The 26,562-nt window shown below is 48.6% G+C and overlaps 1 protein-coding gene across 1 annotated transcript in view; it reads left to right on the plus strand.

Annotated features, from left to right (window-relative positions):
• The first annotated feature begins 35 nt into the window (after positions 1-35).
• The window catches only part of USP7 (ubiquitin specific peptidase 7 (herpes virus-associated)), a 69,178-nt gene continuing 42,651 nt past the window's right edge, over positions 36-26,562 (plus strand). Inside the window, exon 1 of the mRNA XM_006867222.1 lies at positions 36-114. Within this exon, the coding sequence (XP_006867284.1) occupies positions 36-114 (79 nt within the window). The remainder of the gene's footprint in view (positions 115-26,562) is intronic.

Raw genomic sequence — 26,562 nt, forward strand, 5'->3', positions numbered from 1 at the left:
CCCCGGCCGCAGGCGAGGCCCAGGCCGCGGCCGACATGAACCACCAGCAGCAGCAGCAGCAGCAGAAAGCGGGCGAGCAGCAGCTGAGCGAGCCCGAGGACATGGAGATGGAAGGTGAGGCCCGCGGGCCGACCGGGGGCGCCGGGGAGCCACGCGAGCGAGGGGGCTCGCCATCTTTAAGAAGGCCCGGGCCGCGGCGGGCCGGGCTGCACCGTCATGCCGGCTCCGGCCCCCGCATTGTCCGGCCGGGGCCGCTCGGCCTCCCCGGCACAAAGGCGGCTTCGGAGCTGGCCTCCGGGGAGCGTCCCCGTTCCCGGGCGTCTCTGGGGCCCGATTCTCCTGGCCTGGTTCTGGCGGGGAAGCTCGGGGAAGTCTGGTCCTGCTTGGCCGCGGGGCTCCCCCAAATCACTTTGTCACCGCACTTGTTCCCAGCGTCGATCTTTAATTTTGAAACATCTGCGAAGAAGGCAGATGTTCGCAGCCTTGTGGCTGCCTGGAGTTCTGACACTCGGTTTGTGAGTTGCCTTCTCTCCCTGCCCGGGGGAGTTTGGTACCCGACCACACTGCATCCGGCCAGGTGTGCATCTGGAAGAACGGTGTGAGCCCCTGCGCCCTTGGCTACCCACATTAGCATCACATCTGATTCAGGACGGTGACTGCGTTTTCTACCCGTGTGTTGTAGAAATATCCCAAGATGTTCTGGTTCGAGAGCTACTGTCCTCATGATACAGGTTTGCGGTTGAGGGCACTGTAGATAAAGGAAGGGGTCCCCACACTTAAAGAAGTTCAAGCCGAGTTGGTCATTGGAAGGCTTGAAAAATGTTTCCCGGCACAAAGTACTCCCAAGAGCCAAGTTTCCACCAATAATAACTTTGCTTACCTAAGTTGGTGGAGCAGACCAGCAGAAGGGATTAGATGGACACCCCTGAAGGAACAGCGTGTTGATTTCGGTGGAGTTTTGCTTTTCACCTGAGGTTTTGGGGTGCCTAAATGAATGGACAGCTACTCAGGGATGCAGTGTTTTTTGTCCTCTGGGTTGGCTGCCTGGGTGGGGTGCTGTGCCCTGGTTGGTGGGAATTGTTACCATGGTTGGTGTTACTCTGTGAATATCTTGCTGAGGCCAAAAACATGGCTTGCCAGTTTGCAAAAGACAAAGTGGCTGAGATGCCCACAAAAGCTGGTCCTTAATGGGGAGCAGGAGAGCAAAGGCCAGGCCAAGGACCCTGGGTGTTAATTTCACTTAGCTCTACAAAGCAGTGACTTCATAGACCAGTGTGATTAAAGCAGAGAGCTGGAGGAAGACATACCCCAGAGAATTTTGGTATTTTGTATTTGGTGCCATACTTGATAACACATCGAAAACAATAAAACATTAAAAATGTTTCCGTTTTCTTCTTGAATAGCTCCCAAACTAGACAGCCATCCTGTGCTATGAGCGGGCCCATTCTTCATGAACACTATTGAGAATGGGGAGTCTCTGGGTGGTGCCAGTGGTTCATTGCCTGACTACTGGCCATAAAGGTTGGCGGTGCAAACCTATGTCGAGCTGCCTCAGAAGGCAGACCTAGCAGTCTGCTTCTGAAGGGTCAGAACCTTGAAAACTCCATGTAGTAGTGTTCTTCTCTGCATGCATGCTTGGGGTCACCATGAGTCCGAATTGACAGCTATTAATTCATAAACCAATGAGAATTCATAAACACAGACCTTACCACAAGGTGCCCAGGTCTGTAGGAGAAGCACTGCACTGCTGCTGAAAGGTCAGCAGTTCAAACTCACCAGCCGCTCCATGGGAGAACCATGAGGCTGAGGCTCCTATAAGAGGTTTGGTTGGTTATGTGCTGTAGAGTCAGGTCCAACTCATAACTTGCCTGCATAGGGTTTTCGAGGCTGTAAATCTTTATGGGAGTAGAAAACATCTTTCTCCTGTTAAACTGCTGGTTGTTTCAAACTACTGACCTTAAGATTAGCAGCCCAACTAGTAACCGCTGGTACCAGAGCTCTTCTATAGAGGGTTTCCAGCCTGGGAATCCCTATGCAGGGCCGCTGTGAGTCGTAATTGACTTAATGGCAGTAGGTTTGCGGGGAGAGTGTTGAAAGGTGGTGGAAGAGTTTTCAGGAGACCCCCCCGGGAGGTTGTCTTCCTGTCAGGGATTGCTTTGGGACAGTGATGCCTGGGACCCTGGCTCCGCATTTAGCAGGCTCTTGACCTGTGTTGGCCAACGTTGGTTTTCAAGTTAGGAATGAATTGCTGGTTCCCTAAACGTGGGAACCTTATTGTTTCTCAAGAGGGCTTTGTCCTAACATCATTGTCCACACGCTGCCCTTTCTCTGGAGGACGGACCCAGTGAGCATCTTGCACAGGTGTGTGGTTTGAAGAGCGGCCCAGGGCTTTGCCAGTTCCAGTTCAGCTTGTCTCAGCATTCTCACTCCTCGGAGGTGGTGGGTGAACTTGCGTGTTAAGAGTTTTAGGACCAGGGAGAGTGAGAAAAGTCATCTTTTGAAGGGAAAACCAGAAGTGAGGAATGACCACACTGTGAACCGACCCCAGTCTTTGCTTTAGTGGCTTGCACCTGCTTATTAGCGTCTTCGCAGTGATTCTGCTAGAAGGCAGCAGCTGGCACCTGTGAGGGTCAGCTGAAGGAGGGAGGCTCCTTTGCCGGCATCTCCAGGGCAGGGTAGTTGGGAGACTGCTTGGGTTGGTTGGTGTTTCCCTGACTATCATTTGGTGAGAGGAGCCCCGGTGGCACCGTAGAGTAAGCACTGGAACTGTTAACTGCAGTTCAAACACATCAGCCACTCCAGGGAAGAAAATGAGGCCGTCTGCTCCCATAAAGATTGACCATCTTGGAAACCCTTTGGCTGGGTTTTGATATCATTAGTTCAAGGTTTGCACTCTTCCTCTTCCACTGCGTTGGGGTTGCATTTGCTTCTACTGAACTCTGCCCAGTCCTGGTCCAGGTGCTTGGGCTGCTGTGAAGTTGCCCTGTTCTCAGTTATGAGTGGAGGAGGAGAAGATGGAGCATCCTATTAGGACACTGGGCTTAGGAGCACACGTTCCCTGTAGCCCTTCAAGTTGGGAGGCAAACCAAGCTGTGGAGTTAACGTGTGTCTGGCTGGGAAGGAGTTGCCTTGGCATTATCCTCTCCCCATTTAACATCCACCCCAGCTTGAAGTGGGGAGGGGTGTGCAGCAGTGACTAGCCCAGGGTCTCGGCCTCTGGGGAGTCATTGGCAGGCTCATTCCCTGAGGCCTTTCTGCTGGCTGGCCCTGTTGGGTACCTGGGAGTTGACTTCCAGGCACACTGAGCCCAGGGGGCAGAATTGCCCCAGGGCTTTCCTAGGCCCGGGGAGCCGCTGGTAAGTTTGAACCACCAGCCTTTTTGGCTAGCAGCTGAGCGCTTAGCTGTGGCACCACAGGGCTCCTAGGGGCTGCCCCCCATCCTTGTGCATACCCTGTAAGCATCCTGTCACCAGAGGGTCCCGGAGATGACTGGGGACTCAGACTCCCGTTGTTGGCATGCCAGGCTGAGGGTAGATGCCTGAGTTGACAGCAGTTTTCTAAGGAGTTGATTGCTGGGTTTGGTTTTTTAATTTGGGGAATGGGAGTTGTCTTTTTCCCAAAGCTCATGTGAATAGATGAAGTTTCAAGTTACTTTACTGCGAAAACATGTTTAGGAATGCAAAAGTGATTTTTCTTATCTACGCACTGACTTCAAGTTGATTCCAGCTTATAGCGACCCTATAGACCTGGGGTGGGGAACATCTGGTTCCAGGGCCACATGTTGTTGTTTTGTGCCGTATAGCGACTCTGCATAGTGTTTCCAAGGCAGTAAATCTTTATGGGAGCAGAAAGCCTCATCTTTCTCCTGCGGAACAGCTGGTAGTTTCGAACTGCTGACTGTGAGATTAGCCCAATTCGTAACCACTACGCTACCAGAGCTCCTTCCAGGGCCAGATCATTTGGTCTTGGGCCTGCCAAGGCAACCACAAATGCAGTCATCACGTTGTTGTTAAAGTTGTCAAGTTGATTGATGGCACTTTAACAATGCGATGATTGCGCCATAGCGAGCCTGTACAGGGTTTCCGAGGGGCAGTTGGTGGGTTTGAACCAATAACCTTGTGGTTCCCAGTCCATTACTGATGTTATAGGGCCACACCAGGAGTCCCAATAACATTGTTGTTATTGTTAAAAGCCTTCAAGTTGGTTTTAACCATAGCAATCTTGTATATGGTTTCCGCGGAGTGGCTGGTGAGCTTGAACCACCAACCTTGTGGATGTATCAAACCGATTTTGCAATCCAGCACATTAACCCACAGCACCACACCAGGACTCCAGCCATCACGTTGTTGTTGTTAAGTGCTGTTGAGTCGGTTCCAATCCGTAGCAATTAGGCATGAATCGCTTACTAATTAAATGTTTATTAATTGAAACATTATTCATTGAATGACCAAATGTAGCAGGCTAATTTTTAAGTTGATAATTTTGTATGACCCGCAAATGATGTAATAAAGTCTAACAGAAAGAAGGTTCTCCACCCTTGCTGGTAGAGGATTTTGGAGGCTGTAAACCTATACAGGAGCAGAAAGCCTCTTCTTTCTCCCATGGAGCAGCTGGTGGATTTGAACTGTCGACCTTGAGGTCGGCAGTCCAGTGCCTATCCTATAGTTCTTAACACACACACATGAAAGAAACATGTTCATTTGATTCTCCCTAAAACCTAAGTTCCCTTGCTGTAACCTGCGCCGTAACCGGACACAGATGATAGGACCATATTGATTTTTCACAAACACTGGCGAAATTCTTTGACCAACCAAAGCCAGTGTATCTTAGCAGCAACAAAGGGAACATCAAGTTGAGAGCCCAAGTTCAAGAAGAAATGCGGCCAAACCTAGAAACTGCTGACAGATGTGAGTGGATCAGGCCTTAATAGGACCAGGAGCCACTCCCCACACACTCCGGCACATGGCTCATGCTTCTTGGGTTTCTGTCCTCAGTACTCAAATCAGTGATTGTGACCAGTGCGATCATGGGAAGAAAGTGTGTACTTGGCTCTGGATTTTTTTTTTTTATAATCAAGTTATTTTGGAACACTAGGAGGAGGTTTAATTCAGGTGTTTTGCTGAAAACCTGTGGCGGGACAGTGTGCTGGACTGGGTCAGGCCTGGGTTTGAGCTGAATCTTTTATGTTGTTGTTGTTGTTAAGTGCTGTCGAGTTGGTTCTGACGCATAACAACCCTGTATAGGGTTCCAAGGAGCGGCTGGTCAGTTTGAACTGCTGGTCTTGTAGTTCAAACCAACTGTGAGGTTGAGGTCGAGTGCTTTCCTGCAGCTTTCTTAAACTATGGGTACCTCCGTTTTTCTGCATCTCAAGTAAGTTGGTTGTGAGAATGAAATTACAAAGATATGGTGAGTGTTAGCAGGTCTTTGGCCTGGTATGCTTCACCCATTTTCCGTAGAAGGGACTGCTGTGAAGGTTAGAAACAGTACATAGAAGATGGTTCACAGAAGGTCTTGCTGTGAAGGTTAGAAACAGTACATAGAAGATGGTTCACAGAAGGTCTTGCTGTGAAGGTTAGAAACAGTACATAGAAGATGGTCCACAGAAGGTCTTGCTGTGAAGGTTAGAAACGTGGTGCCTTTCAGGAATGAATACACGTAGGTTAAGACAAGGCAGGAGCTCTAATGACGCCAACGGTCAAGACCTAGGCCATTAACCTAAAGTTTGATAGTTTGAACCCACCAGCCACTGCAGGAGAAAGAAGAGGACTTGGAAATCCTGGGGGGTTGTGTGTGTGGGGGGTGTTTGCTATGCCTACAGGGTCACTATGAGACGTAATCGACTTGACAGCAGTGGTTTGGGGTTTTGGCAACATAAGGCAAAGAACCTTGCTGGTACCAACTTAACCAAAAGGTTGGCAGTTCAAACCCACCCAGCTGTTCCACCGGAGAAAGACCTGCTTCCGTAAAGACTGCAGTCCAGGAAGCCCCATGGGACAGTCCTGCTGTCACAGGGGGAGCAAGCTAGTCTTCGATGTCAGGCAGAAACGTCCTCGTCATTGCATCCTAGTGTGAATTAGGACAAGAAACTCGTAACAGCCACTGTCTAAGCAATGTTACTCATGAACGTGTTGGTTTGCCAGGCCTGGATAGCTAAAGTTTAAGGTGTGATCATTTGAGAAAAAACGTGAAGGCCAATAGAGTTGCTGTATGGACTGGTGCTTTGTATCAGTGGTACTGAAATGGGGGTGGGTTTGAACTGCCTTTTGGTTAAGTTGGCCCCCTCAGAAGACCTGTCACCTCTGGAGGCTGCTGCTTGTCCCCTAAACCTTTCTGGTCACCTCAGCTGGCTTTCTTTCACACAAGCCTCGGCCCCACAGGCAGCCAGCACCTGTGCTTTGGGCTTGGCATTCCTGGACCTGCCTACCCCTTCCTCCATCCAATTGCTCTGATGAAGGTGGCAGGCTTGAGCTCCTGTTTGGTTCAGTTGAGGTTTGGGAACCATTCTTTCAGGAAACACTTTTTCTATGAGTTCGGAGGCTGAGCAGTCATGCAGTCCCGGCCAGCAGTGTAAAAGGGCATGCTGCATAGGACACGGTTAACAATAGCGCTTTAATAGCTGCTAATTCCGTTTTATTGCTCTAAAGTTAAGTTGCTTCTAATGGCACTTCTTGATCCTTTCAGAAGGAAAAGCCTGCTTACCAGACAAGGACATTGTTGGTCCTTAAGAAATGACTGAAGGCTTTTGTTTTCTGAGCGTTTTTTGAAATTTATTTTTGTTGACGAATTAGGGTTCTTTGGGGTGAGTAGCATGTGGCCTGTGTGTGTCCTTGATCTCTGTGCAGAACAGAAGCTGTAGCCACCTCTTGACAGGTGCCGTGTGCAGTGTCACCCTGCGTCTCAGTCGGCAGACGTGTAGACTTGGGAAAGTCCGGGGAGTAAGTCTCCAGCGTAGGCGAGGAGGCGAGTTAGGCTGTTCTCCCTCCCCCTGTGCACTGGAGGCGAGTTAGGCTGTGGGCCCGCCCCCCCCCCCCCCCCCTTGCACTGGGGAACGATAGGTCAGACGTGTTGAAATCCTCTTGAAGGAAAGCAGGCTACTTCTGAGGGTCGGTCATCGAGATTGGGAAGTGGGGTAATGAGAAATTTCTTCTGCGGGGGAACTAAGTGGCCCCGGGTAAGAGTGGGAAATGCTTCTAGAACTTAAACAAGGACACTCCAGCAAGCAAGTAAGGCACAGGGACATGTCTGAGGGTGAAGTGGTTCAAAACAGCCCTAAGCCCAAACTGCTGTGTATCGTTTTTTACTTAAAATACCATTTTATTGTGCTTTTCAGTGAAGATCAATACAGCAGCCTCATTCCCATTCAACAGTTTCTACACAAGTTGTTCGGTGACATTTGGTTACATTCTTCACTTTGTGTGAATAGCCTTATTCTTTCTGTTCTGGTTGGTGCGTGTGTGGCGTTTTTTGTTAGGAGATATTATTATATATTCCCATGCCCCTGAAGCTTGCAGGAGTGGACAGGTAGTGCCTGGGTATTTGAGAAGAGCCGGGACTGGCTCATAGCACGCTGGGGGACATGATGTTGGCTCCCTGTACTGTGCTCTGGGTACTGCCCCTCACAGCCCCTTCAGTTCTTGGACCAACCAGCCTCTCAGGTGTGGGGGCCACTGCTCTGAGGTCCCTACTGCACACAGACATGCCAAGAGAAGGGCCAGGGGCAAGTGTCCTGTCTAAATCTCAAAGTGATGGTCCTTTATTCAGCCCCCCTTGAGGCTGACCTCCTGTAGGTTGTCATAAGGTTGAGTCCTTTCCAACCTGTGAGCCAGTTTCAACACCAGCCTCCCTTCAGGACAAACGTTCCTTCAACACTGCCTTCAGTGATTTGTTGTGATGTCCTCACAACTCACAGACCGTGCTCACCATCCCAGGATCAGGAACGACTCAGGGTACACTTCTTGCTGTCAGGGCAGCCTTTCCTACAGTCCCCGGGCCCAGCCTCCGCCCTGCTGGTTACAGAGCAGTTTAGCTGCCGATAAGTGCCCCCCCCCTACCAGAAGGCCCCCTTCCTGAAAGCACCGTGGGACCGCGCGTTCCTCGTGTCTCCTGGTTCTGTGGTTGCCCTTTGTTTGCTACTGCTTCCAGCCGTCTCATGCCACGTCCTGTGTGAACCATGTCATGCCATGTCCTGTGTGAACCGTGTCATACCACGTCCTGTGTGAACCGTTTCATGCCACGTCCTTTGTGAACCGTGTCCTTTTCTCTCTCTGCAAATCTCCTGGGTCTAGGGAGGATCTCAGTGCAGGGACCGCCGGGTCCAAAGGACACTCTCCACTCTTCAAGACTTGATGGTAGGAAGTACTGAGCCTCTGGGATTATTCATTTTAAGCCTTGTTGTTGTTGTTGTGAAGTGCCATTGAGTCGGTTCTGACTCATAGTGACCTTGCATAGAGTTTCCGAGAAGTGGCTGGTGAGCTTAAATTGCCAACATTGGCAGTTCAAACCAACCTTACAGTCCAGTGCATTAACCCACAGTGCCACACAACTAGTCCCTTTGTTCCGGTTCTCTATGTTTTCTTCCCATAATTCCTCCTCCATAAGGGTGCCATACCCTTTATTTGCATGACTAGCAAGCTGTCCAGGCCCCTTAGTGGGCCATAAGCACCTCATTGGCATGGTCTCACCCAATCATTTGAGGGGAGTTAAAGACCATGGCAGGAAGGGCCCCCCCACTGGGCCACTAACAATCAGAAGGCACCAGAGAAGGGGCTCCCTTGTGTGACAGGAGGGGCCTGCAGAAAAGACTCCAAACCTAGCTCCCTCCATCTGGGATCCACACCAGTGACTGAATAGGATGTAGACCATTGTCGTTTTGGGTTGTTGTTACTGCTAGGGGCCGTCAAGTCTTCCAATTCACAGTGACCCTGTGTAAAGCACTGCCTGGTCCTACGCCAGCCTCACAACCATTGTTAAAGTTTTTAAACCCCGCTGAACCTCCACTTTATCAAGCATGATGTTCTTCTCCAGGGACTGATCCCTCCTGATCACATGTCTGAAGTATGAGAGACGAAGTCTCACCATCCTGGCTTCTAAGGAATGTTCTGGTAGTCCTTGGGAATTTTAATATTCTTCTCCAACACCATAACTCAAATGCATCTGTTTTTCTAAGGTCTGCTTTATTCATTTTCCAGCTTTCACATGCTTATGAAGCTATTGAATACCATGGCTTGGATCAGGCGCACCTTAGTCCTCAAACTGACATCTTTGCTCTTCAGCACTTTAAGAGGTCTTGTGCAGCAGATTAGTCTAATGCAATACGTCATTTGATTTCTTGACTGCTGCTTCCATGAGTGTTTGTATCCAAACAAAATTAAGTCTTTGACAACTTCAATCTTTTCACTATCTATCATGATATTTATTGGTCCAGTGGTGAGAATTTTTGTTTTTTCTTTGTACTGGGATGCAACCCGTACTGAAGGCTGTGGTCTTTGATCTTTATTAGTAAGTATTGTCTTTGAGCATGCAAGGTTGTATCTGAATATTGTTGTTGTTGTGTGCTGTAGAGTCGATTCCGACTCATAGCTACCCTGTATAGGGTTTCCAGGGAGCATATCGCAGGTTGTTAATAAGTCTTCCTTCAATCCTGATGCCACACTCTTCTTCATATAATCCAGTTACTTGAGTTACTTGCTCAGCGTAGAAATTGAATAAGAATGGCGAAACGCTACAACCCTGGTGCACACCTTTCCTGATTTTAAACTGTTCAGTGTCCCTTTACTCTGTCCAGACGACTGTCTCTTGGTCTATGTACAGGTTCCTCATGAGCACAGTTCTGGAATACTAATTTTCTGCAGTGTTGTCCATAGCTTGTCATGATCCACGCAGTCAAGTCTTTGCTTAGTCAGTAAAGCCAGTTGAGCTGGATGTTTCCCCAAGACTGTGGACCTAAACTCTAAAGCTAAGTGATTCATTCTCTCAAGATGTTTGGTTGTGGCTAAGAAGTTTGCATAATTTTACCTTGTGTTGTTGTTGCGTGCTGACCTTGTATAGGGAGGGTTTCTGGGAACGGCTGGTGAGTTGGAACACCCGGCCTTGTGGTTCAAACCCCCCTGCCCTACTATGTATGTACCTTGACCCGTGCAGATATGCTGTGTAGAGCGATCCTCTGTCAACCCTGCATGCATCCTTCCTGTTGAGTGTATCGGTCTACCATATATCTACCATACTTTACCGTTTGTTACTACTGTGATTGCAGAGTTATGTTGTTGCGTGCCCTTGAGTCGGTGCGGGCTCAGCGGCCATGTTAAGGGAGTTATGTGGAGCAGCTGGTGAGTTGAACTGCCAGCCTTGTGGTTAACAGCTTAGCACTTCTGCATCACCACATCGGGAGGAGTATTGGCTGGTGTTGCCTTTCACTCTTGCATATCTCTTAGTGTCTGTCTTTGCCATGGTCAAGTTGAGCTGTTCTTGCATTTAAGTGCCATTGAATCGGTTCCAACTCATAGCAACCGTGTATGGATTTCCGAGGTAGATTTGAACCACTGACGCTGAGGATTTCCAGGGAGTGGCTGGTGGGTTTGAACCACTAACCTTTCAGTGAGTACTCCAGTGCTTATCTTACAGAGTCACTCACACCAGGACTCCTAAATTGAGCTGACTTCCCCCTGGTTGTGTATTGCCTTTCTTTTCATCCAAGTTAATACACTAAAGGCTAGTTAGTTAGTGATCGGTCCCTCTGTTCCCTCCCATCCCTGGTATAACCATCAAAGAAAGTTTCTTTCTTTCTGTGTGTAAATCTTAGCTTGACTTTCTATATTAGTGATCTTGTAGAATATTTTTCCTTTTGTAATTGACTTATTTCACTGATGTCCTCCGGGTTCATCCATGTTCTGAGATGTTTCATGGAGTCTTTTGTACCATAGTTTTTCCATTCATGGGCTGACGGCCACTTAGTTTGTTTCCATTGCTTTGCTGTTTGTGAAGTGCTGGGTTGAATTTGGTATGCATATGTCTGTTCATGTCACCGCTCTTCATTTCTCTGGAATAGATGAACCTAGTAGTGAGATGGCTAGAGTCCTGGTGTGGCACGGTGGAATAATACACTGGACCACAAGGTCTGAAGGAACCACAAGGTCGGTGGTTCAAACTCACCAACTGCTTCTTGGAAACCCTATACAGCCGGAACTGACTGGCACTTAACAATGAGTGGGATTGCCGGGGAGCATGGTGCCTTCATTAGATAAATACTGGACTGTGAACCACAACATCTGCAGTATAAGTCCTCCAGCAGCTCTGTGGGAGAAAGATGAGGCTTTCTACTCCCGTGAAGATTTAAAGCCTCTGAAATCTTGTACAGGGTCACTCTGAGTCAGAACCGACTTAATGTCACTTAGCAACCGGTGCTGGATCATGTGGTATCTCTGTGTCTAACTTTTTGAGAAAACACCTTACCATTTTCCGCCACTGTACCAGTGGCTGTACAATTTTACAATTCCACCCGCAGTCTGAGAGTTTCAGTGACTTCATAACTTTGGCAGAATTTTTTTAAGCAATTGCTAAAATGATGTGTTTCGTATCTCTCTCAATGGCTAGCAGTCGTGAGCATCTCATCGTGCATCACCGGCCACCTGAGTGACATCTTTGGTGAAGTGTCTGTTCATGTCCTCTGCCCATTTTTAATTGCATTATTTGTCTTTTTGTTGCTAGGGTGTTGATGTTTTCTATAAATTTTAGAGATTAGTCCCTTGTCAGGTGTGGTGTTTTACATTCTCACCCTCCCCCACCCCCATCCCCCGTCTGTAGGTTGGTTTTTTTTACCCTTTTAGAAGTCTTTTGATGCTTGTAAAGTTTGTCATTTTTAGGAGGTCCCAGGCGTCGAGTTTATCTTCTATTTGTGAGTTTTTTAATTTAGTTTGAAGTTGTTCAGTGCCGTTGAGTTGATTTTCGGCTCATATTGACCCTGTATAAGGGTAGCGTAGTGGTTACGAATCGGGCTGCGAACCTTAAGGTCAGCGGTTCAAAACTACCAGCCGCTCCGCGGGAGAAAGATGAGGCTTTCTACTCCCGTAAGGATTTACACCCTCGGAAACCCTGTACAGGGTCGCTCTGGGTCGGAACCGACTCGACGGCACTTAACAACAACAACAAGGGCTTCCAAGGAGCAGCTGGGAGGATTTGGACTGCGATCTTGTGGTTAGCCTGGTTAGCCGTCCATTGTTTATCCTACAGCACCACACCCATAAATTAGGCTAAGTTTGCTCCTGTCTTTTTTTTTTTTTTCATGATCTTTATGGTTTTATGTTTTGCATTTAGGTCTTTGATCCATCTTGTGTTACTTTCTGTATATGGTGTGAGTTATGGGTCCGGTTTCATTTCTCTGCAAATGGATGTCCAGTTTTGCCAGCACAGTTGGGCCTTTTGTCAAAGATCAGCTGTCCATAGGTAGATTAATTTACTTTGGGGTTCTCAGTTATGTTCTGTTGCTGTGTGTACCGTACCCGTACCAGGCTGTTACTGTGGCTTTGTATAGGTTCTGAGACTGGGAAGTGTGAGGGCTTCCTATTTTATTGTACTGAAGTGGTTTGGTGTCGTTGACCCTGTCACCCTGTATAGGGTTTCCCAGGCTGTAAATTGTTGTTAGGGGAGCAGAATCATCTGTCTCCTGCCAAGTGGCTGGTGGATTTGAACTGCTGACCTTGGCTACTAGCAGTCCAACTCAAAACCCACTGCGCTACTAGGCAACTTTCTACTTCAGTGGGATCTGGGTTGCTATTTCATTGTATCTCTAGATCGCTTTGGATCCACTCATTTATATGGGAAAAATTTTTGAGTGTTCCCAGGCCCCCAAAATAACTTATCAAATCATATACAGAAAACAAAAACCCTAAAATCATAGCAGCATGCAGTGTTCACACAGTTTAAGGTTCTGGTAGCTGGGTGCTGAGATATGTTTTTTAATATAGTTCCCAGGGAAGGAACTTGGGGGGCACCACACTTGCTGCCCGGGGCTGGCTGCAAAACAGTGCTGGATGTGGTGCACTTTCTGCCTTTTTTCATAAAAGTGAAAGTCCTCTCTGGATTTCTTTTGATTAGGGAAAGCAGGTACCATGCAGGTCTTTTGTAAAAGCAAAGTGGCCGGCCATGAACTCCTATATGATACTGTGTAACAAGAAGTTTCCATTTCAACAGTGTTTGCTGGTACAGTTCAGTGAGGTCAGTCACCCCATGGCTTCCCAAGTTTTTATGTCACACTGCTGTCTCATCGCCACCAAAGACACTGGTGAGAGCCCTGGTGGTTCTGTAGGGTAAGCACCAGACAGCCAACTGCAGAGTCAGTGGTTCGAGTCTGCCAGGCGCTCCGTGGGAGAAAGATGAGGCTTTCTGTTCCCATAGACATTGACAGCCTCAGAAGCAGGATCAGTGTGAGTGGAACCAAGTCGATGGCAGTGGTTCATGAGATACCGAGCTCTCCCCAAAGGTTCCCCGACCTTGTTTCCCACGCCTGCAGTTTGGAAGGACTAAGGGGGTGAGCCAGTAGGGACTAGGGTGCCTCAGTGCAGAGAAGGAAAGTAGCTGATGGAGTGAATGTAGCTGCTGCCGCCGCTGCCCCCAACTAACCAGGCAGTGGGTGTCAGGATGTTAGCCCACCCGCTCTGGCCAGAAGAGCTTCTCTGGGTCTTTGTAAACGGCCAACCCTCCGCTGGTGTGCTGATGGAGCACAGAGATTGTTCTCCTGGTTTCAGGTTGTTGTTGACATTGAGACCCATCTTTCTCCCAAAAAGCGAGCCCGGGTGCACTTGGACTCCTGGCGTGGCGCTGTAGGATAAGTGCTAGACTACTAACCACTAGGTTCAAACCTACCAGGTGCGCCTCGGAAACCTTATACAGGTTGCTCTGAGTCAGCACCAACTCAACAGCACTTAACAACAACAGGGTGCAGTAGGTTAATGCTAGGCTGCTAACCTGAAGGTGAGCGGTTCAAACTCACTAGCTGCTGTGAGGGAGAGAGATGTGGCAGTGTGCTTTCCTAGAGATGACAGCATTGGCCCTAAGTAGCATCTCTAGTCCATTCTGTGGGGTCTCTTCCAGTCAGAATCAACTCCATGACAGAGGTTTGGGTTTTCCTCTCCAAAAGTGCACTTTGTCCACCGCAGTAAGCACACTTACATGTGCTGGTTTCAGTTTACGTTAACGTGCTCACTAGCTGTGTGCTGGACAGCGAAGATAAGAACACGTCCCTAACCCACCAGTCGGCTTGGGAGACCTTCTTACCAGAGGGAAGGGCATGCTGGATGCAGGTGTTGTAGAGCGTGCCCTGAAAAATCAAAATTAAAATGAGAAAAAGTCTTGGAAACTCGTGGATGAAAAATAATAATGGTTTTCAGACCAGTCCCGTGGAGCAGAGCTTCTCAAATGATTTACGGTGGAAGAACGTTGCTACTGTTCATGTTTAACGTATGGTCTGTCTTGGATCGTACTTTTGATAGAACCACCATCGAAACAAATTGTTTTTAAAATGAAAGAAAAAAAAGACACACACAATGCAAGCCCCAGCGTTTTTATTACACGCAACAGGTGTCGAATTTCACTTCCAGGCCGTACTCTGAACACGAATGCCCATCTCACTGCCATCGAGTTGCGTCTGGCTCCTAGTGACCTGGTACAGGGTTTCTGAGGAGGTGCCTCTTTTCTGGAAGAGCAAAAAGACACTGGTCCTGCAGGAGTGCCGGATGGGTTTGAACTGCCAACCTTGCAGTTAGTAGGCCAGTGCTTATCGTACATAGCCTTCAGAACAAACATGCTTGAGGACAAAAGAAAAAAATTGCAGAAACTACATGTTTATTGAAAATATGCATGTAGGCGGTTAGCATAGCGATCACTGTTTGGAACTCCTGTCATCCACCCTGGCAGCAAAACAAATTTTTGCTTGCAATAGCAATTCCTGTATTAAAAGTCTGCATACTCACTTGGAGGTCACGTGGCATACAGGAGTCCCCGCAGGAGCTTGGATGGACAGCGGTCCTTCTACTCCAGACTGGTCCTCTCTGTGTTTTACCTGGTATGCATGTGAAGTCAGCTTCCCAGAGGGGTGCTGATGAGAAGGGAAGGGGCTTTTAAAGTGATTTTCCAAATCTTACTTCCTATGCTTCTTCTGTAGGCAGCGTCAATAGTTTATTCTATAAACCTGTAGCTGAAGTCTTTGTGAAAGAAGTGGACCCTGAATTTCCTGTGTTTTTTGAGACACAGGTAGCAACCGATGGGCCCAGCTCTCGTGAGGTCTCATAGAGATGCCTGCCTGCCCCCCATAGGGATTTTTAAGACTGCCATCTTTACGGAAGCAGACTGCCTCTTCTTTCTTCCTTGGAGCGACTGGTGGGTTCAAACCTCTGACCTTTTGGTTAGCAGCTGAGCGCTGAAGCACTGTGCCACCAGGACTCCTGTCCTGGTTAGCAGGAAAGCACTAAACTACCACACACTGTATAGCCAGTGACCTGCTTGGGGGTCTTTGCACGGCCTTCTGAATGCTGACTGGCCACCCCCATGCGGCTCGTTGGGCACCTGCTGGCACACTTTGCCTTGGGTGGGCCTCCTTGTTTTCACTACCACCCGATGTTTTGCTTTGCTGTCACTGTGGACCATTGTCCACTACTGACTCAACTGCTCTGCAGGAGCATCGGTGGTGTCCTGCTTGTGGGCTTCCATTCCTCGGGTAGACCGCGTGGGCCCAGGACAATCACCTGGGTCCTCCTAAGTGGAAGGGGGAGGAGGTAGGAGAGTGTCATTGTGAAGCGATGTGAGAGTCACGCCCCGCCATCACTGGCTTGACACCAAGGCAACTAGACAGATGCCTCCAGGAGAGCTCCGCTCTGCTGACACTTAGTTTTTAGCCTCGTTGCACGCCAACCTCCTGGACAGTCCAAGGAGTGTTGGGTAAGAAGCTACACCTCCCAGTAACGAGGTGCCCCATAATGTGGCTGCCTTGAACCCTTCAGAGAAACGGTTGGTGAGCTGATGCCCAGTGGGCATTCGCTCACTATGACTTAGGCGTCACTGTGCGTGCACGTCAGCAACCCCGTTTGACAGCAGGTCAAGGGCACACACGAGACCGGAACAGGAGAGACATGGTGTGTTTTCATAAGATCATCACCTCCTGGCCCCCCAAAACATTCTGTTGTGCCTGCAGCTATGGCTTCTAGTACACAGGAGGGTTTACGATGTGAGTTGCTTTCCAGAGTACCCCGTTGTGCGCACGAGTGTGGTTCAGTGAGTTGAAATTGACTCGATGGCAGTGGGTCTAGTGGGGTTTGGTTTGGTGTAGGGTTCAGTGTCAGGGTGTCAGTTCAGGGCCTAGTATTGTCACGTCACTAGACCCTCTGCATCAAGGCTTTGTGAGGGCCCTCCACACTCTCACAGGTAGCCTGAACCTTGCTCACTCTGTTCTCATGGTGTGAGGCCCATTCTGACCTCCTCCCTGTTGTGCACATCACCTGTTTCTTGGCGAAATCAGCCAGCAGCTTTCACAAGGTGGAAAGAAACTGGGTCAGAGGTACCAGAACATCAGGATTCCTTAACTGGGCAGTGCTGCAGAGAAATTAGATGACTTCAGAGACCAAGCCTTGCTTCATTAACTTCCAGCTAGCTGGGTGGTATTTATTGTTTTTGTGGCGTGTTTTGAATATTCCGTTCCCTTTCGGGCCTCTTGACCTGACAGTGAATTTTAAAGTGTAATGTATACGTGTACATGGCTTCCTGGGCAGCTTGGGGAGCATTTTTAGGTCACAAAATGACTGTCGCTGTGAAAAATCATCGCAAGTGCCAGATCTCATACAAACACCCTAGCTTGGTTTGCCTTCTGTCTTGGCCTGTTGTTTTCACACAGCGCGGGAGAACTGCAGCTTTCATGTTTGTGATTGTCTCGGCATTCCCTCGGACATCACCTGAGATCCCAGGCTCCCATCAGTGCACAGGTAGTAGACCGTGTCGAGGGGTCATCGCTTGTGAGGAAGCAGGAAGAGAGGGAAAATCTGCCAGGAGCGATGATGCCCGCAGAACAAATGGTGACACAGTCTCACACAGAAGGTTTCTTGGGCTTGGCCAGTGGGTTGGCAGAAATTGCGACCTTCTAGTGAGTTGTCTGGAGGGAAGATGCCTGTAAATCAGCAAGGTAGCTCTTTGGTGTCCTTGTCGTTAGGTGCGTCGAGTTGGTGCTGACTCAGCAACCCTCTGTACTGCCCGGCCCAACGCTGTCCTCCCAGTTGTTAACGTTAACACCTCATGAAGGGTTTTCACTCTGCGGTTAAGTTGGTGACCTTTTGCACAACAGAACGAACAAAATGTTGCCCCGTCCTGCACCCTCTTCAGGTTCATTGGTCAGTTCTTATCCACTGTTGTGGCCACTGGGTTTTGAGTGCTTCCCATCTAGGGGGCTCATCCCCCAGCACACCTGGACACTGTTCTGTCAAGATCTGCCTGGTTTTCAATGACCCACTTTGGGGATTTTCAGAAGTAGACAGACAGGTCTCTCTCCCCTGGCTGTGTACTGGGTTACACATCAGGCTGCTCACCGAAAGCTCTGTGGTTGGAGCCCCCGTAGAGAGTCCTCTGTCCTGTAGGGTCACTATGAGTCCGAATTGACTCAGTACCAGCTGCTGGGTGGACCTTAGTTCTGAAGCTCCCCTGAACCCGCTGGTATTGGAAAGAGCCTCCAGCATCACGGCCCTGTGCAAGCCACCACAGTGCCACAGACCGACAGAGCCATGGGTCTGTGTCTTGGCTGGTGGGCAGGCATGGTTGGCGTCTCCTTCACATCCTCAGTTTAAATACCAGGGGAACTGTATGCTCCCTGTAAAGTCTTCAGGTGATTACCCTAGCAGTGGGGTTATCTGCTGCCTTGGGGACTCCAGAGAGGGAAGAATGAGGGCTATAAGGCCACGTTTTTTTCTCATGGCCAGTGTTTCCTTTGGAAACCAGGGACCCATTGTTAGGAATTGCTTTTCTATTTTGATGAGGTTAATGCTGGCTTTAACGTGTTCTCTCTGGGTCTGTTGAGCATTAGAGTGCACCCGGCCATGTAATCCCGCTCTTCTTGGTACACATGGAACATCAGTTTCTCCCACAGAGGAACGCACACTCCAGTGCAGTGTATGTCTATATGTCAGTCACAGTACACAGTGCCGGCTAACCTTGGTGTCTGGTTCACACCTGCCTTTCTGCTTTCTGATAAAATGTGTTAGTAATCATACCTCACCATGGTTCCCGCTGAACTCTTCTTTATTTTTGCTTTGGTAAAAGATGCCATTGTAATCATTTTCAGTATCTCCCATTCAGTTCCATAAATACATTCACCCCGTTGTCCATCAACATTGTCCGTTTCCTCAGACAGAAATCACTCCCCGCCTCTTGAAGATGGTTCCGTAAGTGGAATCTGCGGTGTTTGTCCTCCCGTGCCTAACTTTATTTCACTCAGTAAATGTGGTCATATAGTAACAGATAATCAGGACTGTGTTTCTTTTTTAATGTCTGGATGACATTCCATTCTATGTCTAGACCACACTAGAACTATTGCTCCAGTCATCTGCTGGCCGACATTGGTATATTTTAGTAAAAACTTTTATTGAGATGTAATTAATACATTCACTCAAAGCGCACGATTCGGTGGTCTTTAGAATACTCACAGAGCTTTGCAACCGTCACCAGGCCATAATTAATGTTGGAACATTTTCATCACCACCCCCACCCCCCACCCCCCAAAAGCCTACCGCACAGCAGCGGTCATTCCATTTCTTCCCCCAGAGCCCTGTTGTCTGTCTCTGGACGTGTCTGTTCTGGATGTTCCCTGTAGATGGTGGAATCCAGCATTGTGTGGTCTTCAGCTTCATTCACCTCATGTTATGTTTTCAAGGCTCATTCTTGTAACCTGTGTTAGAATGTTCCTTTTTACCACAGAACCTCACCGCCACGGTTCATGTTGGATCTGAAACATGTTACTGGGTCTTATGATGCTGTCTTCTTCTGTAATCTCTTCTGTTCGATATTCTTTGTTTTCCCCCTTAAACATCTGGGTGAGTTTTCCAAGTAACTTCATTTTCATTCAATGGTTTCAGCACATTTTTGTCCCCTGGCATCTTTTGCAGTCCCCTCAATGTGAGAGCGCTCTTCTCACTGGCTCCCAGGGATATCCGTGTCCATTCACCATCTCTCCTGCCCCTTCCTGCCTTCTGAGCTTTGTTTTGACCATCAGTATTCTTTAAGGGGCTTTGTCTTTGGTTGTGAATGAATGGGATGGAGGAGTGGGCCTGGTCCCAGCACCCCTGGGCTCCCTTCTACAGGGATTCATCAGAGGGATATGGGGCTCGATACACCTGTGGGCAGGCAGTATGGGCACCCACACCGGAGCGTGGCATTCTGCTCCCTGGCAGGCAGCTGAGTCTGTGGGCTGCCAGGCTCCCTCGCAGCCTCTTCATTGAGATGGGACCACAAGGAGCTTTGTGGTTGTTAGAAAATCAGAAAAGCAAGCTCATTGCTGTCAAGTTGGTTATGACTCAGCTCTGCCTTTTCAGTGTGTTGGGAATACTAGCCCTGGTGGGCAGCAGAGTGGGCTCTCTTGTGTCCACGGCTGCCCTAAGGATGGGGAGTGGACAGGACTGGCAATTCCTACAGTTGGATTTGGGGATGTGGATCAGAAATGTCAGGTGTCTTTTCTTTTTGTGTCCCCAATTACAGGTTTGAACACAACAGAAGAATCTTGTGGTTCCTATAACACAGATGTTGTTTTCTATCCAGTTGGTTCCGACTCATAGCGACCCTGTCTGTGTCGGGTTTCTGAGGAGCGGCTGATGGGTTTGAACACCAGGACCCAGAGCACAGATACTTGGAGAGATTTCAGGGAGATTTACTTTAAACCAGAGGTGACTTGTGACTGGGATTAGGTTGCTTCCCAGTTCTGCCTTGTAACGGCCAACACGCCGCTCGTTCATATTTTTCTGTTTGTGGTTTCTCTCCTTTCTCTCTGTTTTCTGGTAGCTTGTGGGTACAACAGTTGGAACCCTAGGAGCCCAGGCTGAGTTTGAATGTTACCTACCACAGAAACAGTCTTGTAGATGAGTGCATGTTGATTATGCGCTAAGTCTTTCTCCTCTACTTCTGACACCACCCTCAAACCCCAAACTGGTTTGTGTTTGTAAAAAAATAGCTCTGGAAGGAAATCCCAGGCATTTGCGAAAGGGTGCTGCCATTTGCCAAGGTGTAAACAAACTTTCCAGTGGCCCTTAAGTTGGTCCGACTCTTGGAGGACCCCATGTATGTCAGTGTACAACTAGGGTTTTCGTATTTTTTGTGTTTTTCTCTGTGTTTAGAAATTTTAAATTTTAAACGAAAAAATGTGTAACACAGGAAACACTTAGTGGGGTGGGGGTGGGTGAGGCACAAGATGATCCAGGAGACCATTAAGGCTTTGCCCAGAGCCAGGTACCATAGGTCCTGGGGCCACTGTAGGGTTTCAGTGGTGGAGTTTTTGGGAAGTGGATCACCAGACCTTTCTTTCGTGGTGCCTCTGGGAGGACTTGGTTAACAGTCTTGGTCTCAAGTGGTTGATTATTCTAAGATGTGCATATTTCCTTTGAGTTACTTCTCCCCTTATTGTTGTTTTTGTTAAGTATCCTGGAGTTCATTCCGACTCATAGCCCCTCTGTTGTATAAGGTTTCTGCAGAGCGGCTGGTGAGCTTGAGCCACCGACCTTGAGGTTCAAACCAGCAATGCATTAACACACAGCACCACACCAGAGTTCCGTGGTGGTGGTTATGTGTTGTGGAGTCACTTTCAACTCATAGCAACCCTGTATAGGGTTTCCGAGCCTGTAAATCTTTATGGGAGCAGAAAGCCTCATCTTTCTCCCACAGGACGGCTGGTAGTTTTGAACTGCTGACCTTGAGGTTAGCAGCCTAACTTGTAACTACTACGCTACTGGAGCTTTAGCACCCCATTGTTATTGTTGTTGTTAAGTGCCATAGCGTCTCTATAGGGTTTCCAAGGAGCAGCTAGTGAGCTTGAACCACCAACCTTGCAGTTCAAATGACTTTGCAGTCTGACACATTATCCCACAGCGCCACACCAGGAGTGCATAGACTGTCTAAAAGGTCTGTGGTTCAGCGGTTCAAACTTACAAGCCGCTCCTCGGAAACCCATCTACAGGGTGGGTCACTATGAGTTGGACCCAACTTGACGGCACTTAACAACGTTAGGTTGAAAGTTGAGGGGTGAGGATAAATTTAGTTCTAGGCCTGAAGGATGGCTAAGAGCCATAGTGGTTGTGTTTGTGTGTGTGTGTGTGTGTGGGGTGCAGACACAGGGGCATTTAAGGTGTGCGAAGTACAATGCTTTTGCTTCTGTGTGCTGATGTTCCTGAAATGGATTCTTAGAAGTAACTTTCAAGGCAAAGAATATTTGGCTGTTTGGTTTTGACTCTTGATGTGGTGCTCTAGGATAAGCACTGGACCCAGTAGTAGTCTCAAGATTGGCAGTTCAAATCCACCAGCCGCTCCTCAGAAACCCCACTCAACAGCACTTAACAACATCTTTGGGGAGGATTGTTTAACTGTTTAAATTGATACTTAAGCCATCCATCAAACACCACCTCTTTGACTAGATGCTTGGTACCCATGGGCCTTTCTGGTAGGTTTTTACTTTTGTGACTCTGCTAACAGTATGGACGTCTAGTGTTGATAAAGGAAGTGAGGTCTTGGTTAGTTGTGTAACTTACTTGTGCACATCTTTGTTTGCAGTTGAGCCGTTTCTTCTTAGGTTGTAAGAATTCCTTATATTTTAGATGCCAGCCATCTGTCTATCACATGTTGCAGATACAAGGGTCAGTCAAAACAGTATTGTGACTCGGGTTCCATTACATACCCCCACAGGTTTATTCCACATGTTTGAACATGTCTCTGCGATCAGTGGATGACTGCAGGCAAGTTCTCTCAGTTACACTCTTGTCTCATTAGAGTGCCTTCAAAAATCAGAGAGGATACTCTATGCCGAGGAGCGCAGTGGCTCCGTACCATAAACTCTTCACTGAGAACCCCAAGGTCAGGGGTTCAAGCCCACTAGCCAGTCTACAGTAGAAAAATGAGACTTTCTGCTCCCACAGAGATAAACAACCACAGAAACCCTTTACAGAGTCACTCTTAAGTCGGAACTGGTTCCACGATGGCATTTAAATCCTCTTCGTGTTGTGTGAAAGAACAGTTTTAAGGTCAGGGCTACTATGAAGTTAAACAAACGCAAATGGACTCCTTCCCAAATCACTGAAGCTTTTGCAACAGGCTTACAGGAATGCTGCCCCACACAGCACACCAGTTTTTAGGCAGATGAAGCATTTTCAGAAAGGTCTGAAAGACCATGAGAGAGGAGACCACCAGCCTCAGTGGATAAAGAAGCTGACCGAAGTCCGGAAACTGGAGGGAGAGACGTAGAATGACTGCTGGTGCCACGTGATCTCACGTGGTTTAGCGTTTCCAATTTGGAAAACTCCTCAGGGAGTTTTCAGATTGATGGGTGCCAAAAGCTGTACACAAAGATCAGTTGGCTCAAACCTAATCTTCTCATCAGCCTTTTTTAAGCAAGAGCTATGTTGCTGATGCTGCTGTTGTGTGCCATCATGTTCTGACTCGTAGAGACCACCCCCGTATAGGGTTTCCGAAAGCGGTCGGTGAGTTTGAACCGCCAACCTTGCAGTTGCCAGTCTGCCAGGGCCCAGTGCTGCTGAAGATGCTCTTGTGGACTGGATCGCAGTCGGGGATGAGTCAGGCCAGCACAGTCAGCGCTCCTCTTGTACAAGGTCAGCGGTTCAAATCATCAGCTGCTCCTCAGAGAAAGGTGAGGCTGTTGGCACCCAGAAAGGTTCATGGTCTCACAAACGTTGTGTGGGGCCGCTAGGAGTCGGAATCAACTCATGGTAGCAAGTGCAGATGCCCAAACTGCACTTTAGACTTGATCTAAATCAAAGAGCGCAGGATTCTTCGAGGAAGGCTAAGAGAGAAATACTGCCTTCAAAAGCGTCTACACATAGCATGAAGGGGATTGTAACCATGACAGTGAAACAATATACATAAGATGAATGTAAAACAAGTGTTCTCCCATGGAAACTACCACATAATTCACAATAAAACATTAAAAAAAAGAAGACAGGGAAGGGCAGGTTTTGTTGGGCCATAATTGCATAAACAGTGGACAGAGTTTTGACTAAAGGTAGGGCCAAGAGGAGACTGTGATAAATAAAAATGCATTTCACATGAAGAAAAACAGATACTCAAGCGCCGTCAGTTCTGAAGACAGAGTAGGAAGCAATGAATGAAGTGGGAAGGGGGGGAAAAAGAGTGTATAGCCCTAGATAGAGGATTTGTTGACAAAAAAGAGGTTCATATTCTGATATTTTTGTGTTCCATAAAGGCTGATGTGATTTTTTTGGTAGCATTACTTTTTGACTTACCCTTGGGCTTTCCTCCTCCTCATCCCGGCGTTGTATGCGCCCACAAAGCCACGCTTCTGGCCAGGTGTGCTGGGACGGGTTTTTTTGTGCTGTACGATTTAGCAGGTAATCCAGTTTCTGTGAAACAAGGTCATGGAAACAGACATAATTATAAGCTGCTAGAATGCATGGTGGAGCCCTGGTGTGGTGCTGTGGGATAAGTGCTGGACCACAAGGTCAGAGGTTCAAACTCACCAGCTACTCCTCGGAGATCCTCTACTGGATCTCTGTGACACAGAACTGACTGAACGGCACTTCACGACAGGTGCGAGGCATTTTACTGGATAGCAGTCAGAGGTTACGCTGGATTTGATTGGCAGTTAGGACGGCCCTATAGGGATCCAGTGAATTTTACAAAGTACGGCCAAGCTGAAAGCCCCAAATAAGCACGTTATATGTGATTTTCTTTGGGGGATTTGTTGCCACGCCGCTAAGTTCACTGAGGCTTATTTTAATACAGTTGGTGGTCTCCTTGGTACCTTCAGGCCCCTCCTCTTAACTGGAGCTAGGCAGGCATAGACCTCAGAACTTGAAGTGGTCACCGACACCTGAGAGCGGTGCAGCTCAGTGACATGGCTCTTCCTGCCATCGTCCTCCATTCTGTGATGCGTTACACATCCTAGCCTCTGTGCCTCTGGTTGTGGGCCCGTTGGAGTGAGGCGGCTGTTATATTTCTGAGGCAGGATTAAGGTGGAATCTGTCTTGAGTCCCTGCCTCACTAGAAGGTATCCTTGGGGGTGTGGGCTGCAAGTTTGACATCTGAGTTGAAACAAGAACTAACTTCCTGTTTTAAGCTGTTCCCTTATTGTTGTCGAAGTGCCCTGTTAGGGTTTCCGAGGAGCAGCTGATGGGTTTGAACCACTGACCTTGCAGTTGGTCATTGTCCTATCCCTGTTTTGCTCCGTCTTGGCGTTTGACTCTTGTCTTCTCCAGGACCTTTTCTCGGCTGACTCCTTTTCATGCTAGGGTCTCGGAAGGTGGTTCAGATGTGGGCTTCCTTCTTCATGGCCAGTCGTCCACATCCAAGTTGCTCTCGAGTCCCTCCCTCCCTGGCAGTTATCACCAGGTGAAATTCTCTTCCGAAAGCTGGTTGGTCCAGTTCCCTGCTGAACCCCAGGGCCCAGCCCAGCTCCTGGCTCCTCCGAGGCCCCTGAGAAGTAGGTTGACTATGAGAAGTGGGTGGGAAATGCATTGCTTTACTTTCTAAGCCACTCCTGCCTCTGGAGACATTTGTTAGGTCAAGGAGTAATTAAGACATCTTTTTCGTTAGTAGACCTGTTACCGTATTTAAGGTGTCTTCATTAGTAGAGTCTTTACCGTAATTACAGGCACAGGGCATGCCCACTTTTCAGAGCGCCATGAAACCCTTGGTAGTATCACATTCTTGTTAACAGCTGTTGAGTCCGTTCTAACCCATAGCGACCCTGTGTAGGGTTTCCAAGAAGCGACTAGTGGATTTGAACTGTCAACCTGTGATTCACACTGACCTTGTAGTCTAGTGCTTCATCCTGCAGCACCACACCTGGACTTCAGTGTCATGATAATGGAGTAGAAGTGACGGGGAAGGGCCAGCTCTGAAGCAGAGTTGAGGCTTTGTACATAGGAACCCCGTGGACACTGCCTACATCAGAAGAGGTCTCTATGCCTGCAGATGCCACTCTTGTTGGCAAACAAGATGAGTGTCGTCCACTCAACACGGAGCTTTTCCACCCACAGACTGCATGGGGTCCTGGGTAGGGGGAGGACTTTCATTAGACTTGGGGTGGGGAGGTGAAGCTGCAGAGACCTGCAGTCCTGGCCTTAACTTTGATCTTGTTTAAAACTTCAGTGACTAACTTACAGCCCCCATGATGGTAAGGGGAGCTACAAACTCCGCCTGCCTCCCAGCTGAGGACTGGTGGTCTCAGGGACAACCGGAACCTCCACATGACCTTCAGGAGAAGCCCTTCTTTTCAGACCCATGTGACCTTTAACCCTGGGTGTCAGTCAGTGGTTGGGAGGCACACTCACATCTAGCTCTGCCACTCGGCAGCCACCACTTGAACATTCCGAGACCTCTCCAAAGTGGACAGCGGTCATGGAATGACTCTGAAACGTGGCGGCTCCACCACCTCCCTTCAGAGCAGCTGCACACCCCTCCTTCTCCTCTGTGCTTTTGTTTTTCCTTTCTTTCGAAGAACTTTTTGTTGGAGTAGAGGGACCCCTAGTTACAAAAGCTCAGTGACTTACCAAAGTCAGCACACCTAGATAACCACCCTCCTCAAAATCAAAAGCTAGACGGGAATTCGGCAGACGGTCCTCACTCTTGTTTCCCCAGCTAACAGCAGCCACCTCCGACCTTCACGTGTCTGCTCAGCTCCTAGGTCATTCTTGGCCCATCCTCTGTCTCCCGTGCTCCATCTGAGCGAGTTTGTTGTTGTTTAGTGCCATCCATCAGGTTCCGAGTCAGAGAGACCCTACATAGGGTTTCCAAGGAGCAGCTGGTGAATTTGAACTGCTGACTTGAGGTTATTCTACAGTGCCGAACCAGGACTCCCTGAGTGAGCTTAGAGCTGGGTTTCTGTCTCTCTCGTGTGTGTGTGTGTGTTGTGTGTGTGTGTGTGTGTGTGTGTGTGTGCGCATGTATGCGCACGCATCAGAGATTGGGGTGGGGAGGCACACGGGCAGCAGGAAGTCAGCCAATGGAGCTGTGTGGCCTTCTCTGCCGAGGGATGGTGCTTGGACTGTCAGAGCCATGGTTAGCTGCTCTTGGGTGGCATGTGTGAGGACAACAGCCATTTGTAAAATGTAGGGAGGCAGTAGGACCAGAGCGGTGGAGTTGTGATGGCATCACATGGAGACAAGCTGGAAACAGTCAGTCAGTAGGTGAGGGGCAGAGTCAATCATGACAGATGGGGCACTATTAACCCTAAAGTCCATACGCATCTCTGCATGCGTGCTGTGTGCCTGTGTGTCCTCTCCAAGGACACACCACACTGGTCCCCATCCCTGGCCCAGAATGAGGAACGTCATTGTTACCTCCCTCTTGTTCCTCCCTGCTTGC

This window comes from Chrysochloris asiatica, unplaced genomic scaffold, assembly GCF_000296735.1.
Source record: "Chrysochloris asiatica unplaced genomic scaffold, ChrAsi1.0 scaffold00102, whole genome shotgun sequence".
NCBI classification, from domain to species: domain Eukaryota; kingdom Metazoa; phylum Chordata; class Mammalia; order Afrosoricida; family Chrysochloridae; genus Chrysochloris; species Chrysochloris asiatica.